This window comes from Olea europaea, chromosome 16, assembly GCF_002742605.1.
Source record: "Olea europaea var. sylvestris chromosome 16, O_europaea_v1, whole genome shotgun sequence".
Classification (NCBI taxonomy): Eukaryota; Viridiplantae; Streptophyta; class Magnoliopsida; order Lamiales; family Oleaceae; genus Olea; species Olea europaea.
The window spans coordinates 20,438,428-20,440,834 of NC_036252.1; the positions used below are offsets into that span (position 1 = coordinate 20,438,428).

Below are 2,407 nucleotides of genomic sequence, written 5' to 3' on the forward strand. Positions count from 1 at the left end.
GCAGTGGCAAAGAGACTAGAGAGGCTTCAAAGAGAATTTCTGTGGGCAGGGTTGGGAGAGGAGAGGAGACTCCATTTGGTCAATTGGGGAGTTGTTTGTTTGCCGATGAGGATGGGAGGTCTTGGGGTGAGGAGCTTTGTGTTGTTCAATAAAGCCTTATTAGGCAAGTGGTTGTGGCGATTTGGAGTGGAGAGGGACAGTTTCTGGAGAGAAATAATTGGGGCGAAGTATGGTGTGACCGATGGGGGATGGTGTACATTTGAGGATCGTGGTTCTTATGGGGTGAGCTTGTGGAGGTATATCCGACGGGGATGGAGTGCATTTTTGGACAAACTGAAGTTTGTGGTTGGAAATGGTAATGAGATTAAATTTTGGGATGATTGTTGGTGCGGAGATCAACCGCTGAAGGAGAGATTCCCTTCTTTGTATCGTATTGCCTCAGTGTCCACTGCCATGGTGAGTGATTCCTTAGACATTCATAATGGGAGTTATAGCTGGAATATAACTTTTGGGAGGGATCTTCAGGATTGGGAATTAGAAGATTATTCTCTATTTATGACCATTTTACATGAGGCCCAAATTCGGATTGGAGAGAGGGATTGCATCAGGTGGAGGACAGCACAGGATGACATTTTTTCAGTTCGCTCATACTTTGGTTCCCTCATGGGATGTGTGAATAATTCATTCCCATGGAAGTTGGTTTGGCAGTGTAAATTGCCTCCTCGGGTGGCATTCCTATTGTGGACAGTTGTGAGGGGACAGGTCTCAACGGTAGATAATCTTCGTCGTAAAGGTTTTTATGCAACCGAGTGGTGTTATATGTGCAAGAATGATGGGGAGACGATTGATCATTTGTTCATTCATTGTGATGGTGTACGTTGGATTTGGAACAGTATAATCAGTTCACAATCTATGGATTGGGTGATGCCTCGTCGTATAGAGGACGTGATACGGGCATGGCGTAGAAAACTTCGGGATAAGGATAGCAAATTAGTATGGCACCTTATCCCGGGCTGCATTGTTTGGTGCGTGTGGAGAGAAAGGAACAACCGTTGCTTCGAAGACCAAACAAAGACAAGAGAGCAGATAAGAGAAACATTTTACTTTACCTTGTATTCTTGGTTTAATGCTGTGGCTAGAAATCCTGTAGATGGGTTGCCTAATTTCATGTTTTTCCTTAATAGCTTAAAGTGATTGTACACCCCCCTTGTATTCTCTTTTAAGTAATAAAATTATTTGATTACCTATCAAAAAAAAAAAAATGTATGGAAGAACATTTGTTTGACATAAACAAAATGGAGAATAAAAAGTGACATCATGTATGGTAAAATTGGATTAATTTACTAGTGCATGAATAGTAGACCCTCCTCCCCCTTTTTATTAGAAGTTAGATATGCTTAGTTGTGACCTGACATTTGATGATACTAAATTTTGGGATGTGTTTTATGAAAGCTTACAAGACAAAGGTCTCCCACAATGAAAACATGAAAAAACTTCAAGCTGGCTACCTTTTTCCAGAGGTCTGTTTTTCGCTCTCTTTTTCTACTATATGTTTATTAAACAATCAGTTAAATAGAGTCCAAAACTTTCCTAGCATTGATGCTGAATGCTGTATGTGACATGATTCATGTGACGCTCCTTCTAGAATGAATCAATCAATTGTAGTGTCCCTTTTATTAATTTTTTGTGATAGTTACTTGAATTACCAAGGTATATTTCTTGTATCTTTATGTGCTATATTATCTTCACGGGATGAAATGAAGTTCTATTGAATATACTTACATGCAAAATGCTTGTCCTGTGTCTTTTTTGAATGTTTTTTCTTCTAAACGAAATTATCTGCTCTTAAAGACTAGGATGTTGTTTGTTTCCATTAGTGCATTACAGTTTGGGTTTCTTCCAACTAATTAGAAATGGTAATATTGATGCACTTTTGGCACCAATGTGCAAGGTTCACATGATGATGGCACTACTATATTGATTCCTTTTTGAGCTATTTGTATTTTGTAAATGTCCAACCTCTTTTTCTGCTTAAAGACAAAAAAGTGAAAACTAATGGTGTTTCTCTTTGGTTAGATAGCAAGACGAAGGACTGCCCACATGTTGAAATATCCTGATGCTCAAGTCATAAGCCTGGGAATTGGTGACACTACTGAGCCCATTCCAGAAGTTATTACATCTTCGATGGCAAAGGTACTGCTATCTGTGATGGTTCTGATTATTCTGAACTTATTTTTATATTGAAATTTTCTAATTTCTCTGTTACTTGATAAATTATGTTGGCAACTCAAATTTATTGGAAACTATTTCCTGTAATTCTACTGTCTTTATTAAGATTTTCTTACAAGATACTGTCTATATATTTCTGGTGTTTAGCTTGTTTACAACCAATAATTCCTTTTCATTT

At 38.1% G+C, this 2,407-nt stretch overlaps 1 protein-coding gene across 1 annotated transcript in view; it reads left to right on the forward strand.

The window, feature by feature from the left end:
• The window catches only part of LOC111412753, a 19,050-nt gene extending 17,856 nt beyond the window's left edge, over positions 1 to 1,194 (forward strand). Inside the window, exon 9 of the mRNA XM_023043670.1 lies at positions 5 to 1,194. Within this exon, the coding sequence (XP_022899438.1) occupies positions 5 to 1,194 (1,190 nt within the window). The remainder of the gene's footprint in view (positions 1 to 4) is intronic.
• The last annotated feature ends 1,213 nt before the right edge of the window (positions 1,195 to 2,407 follow it).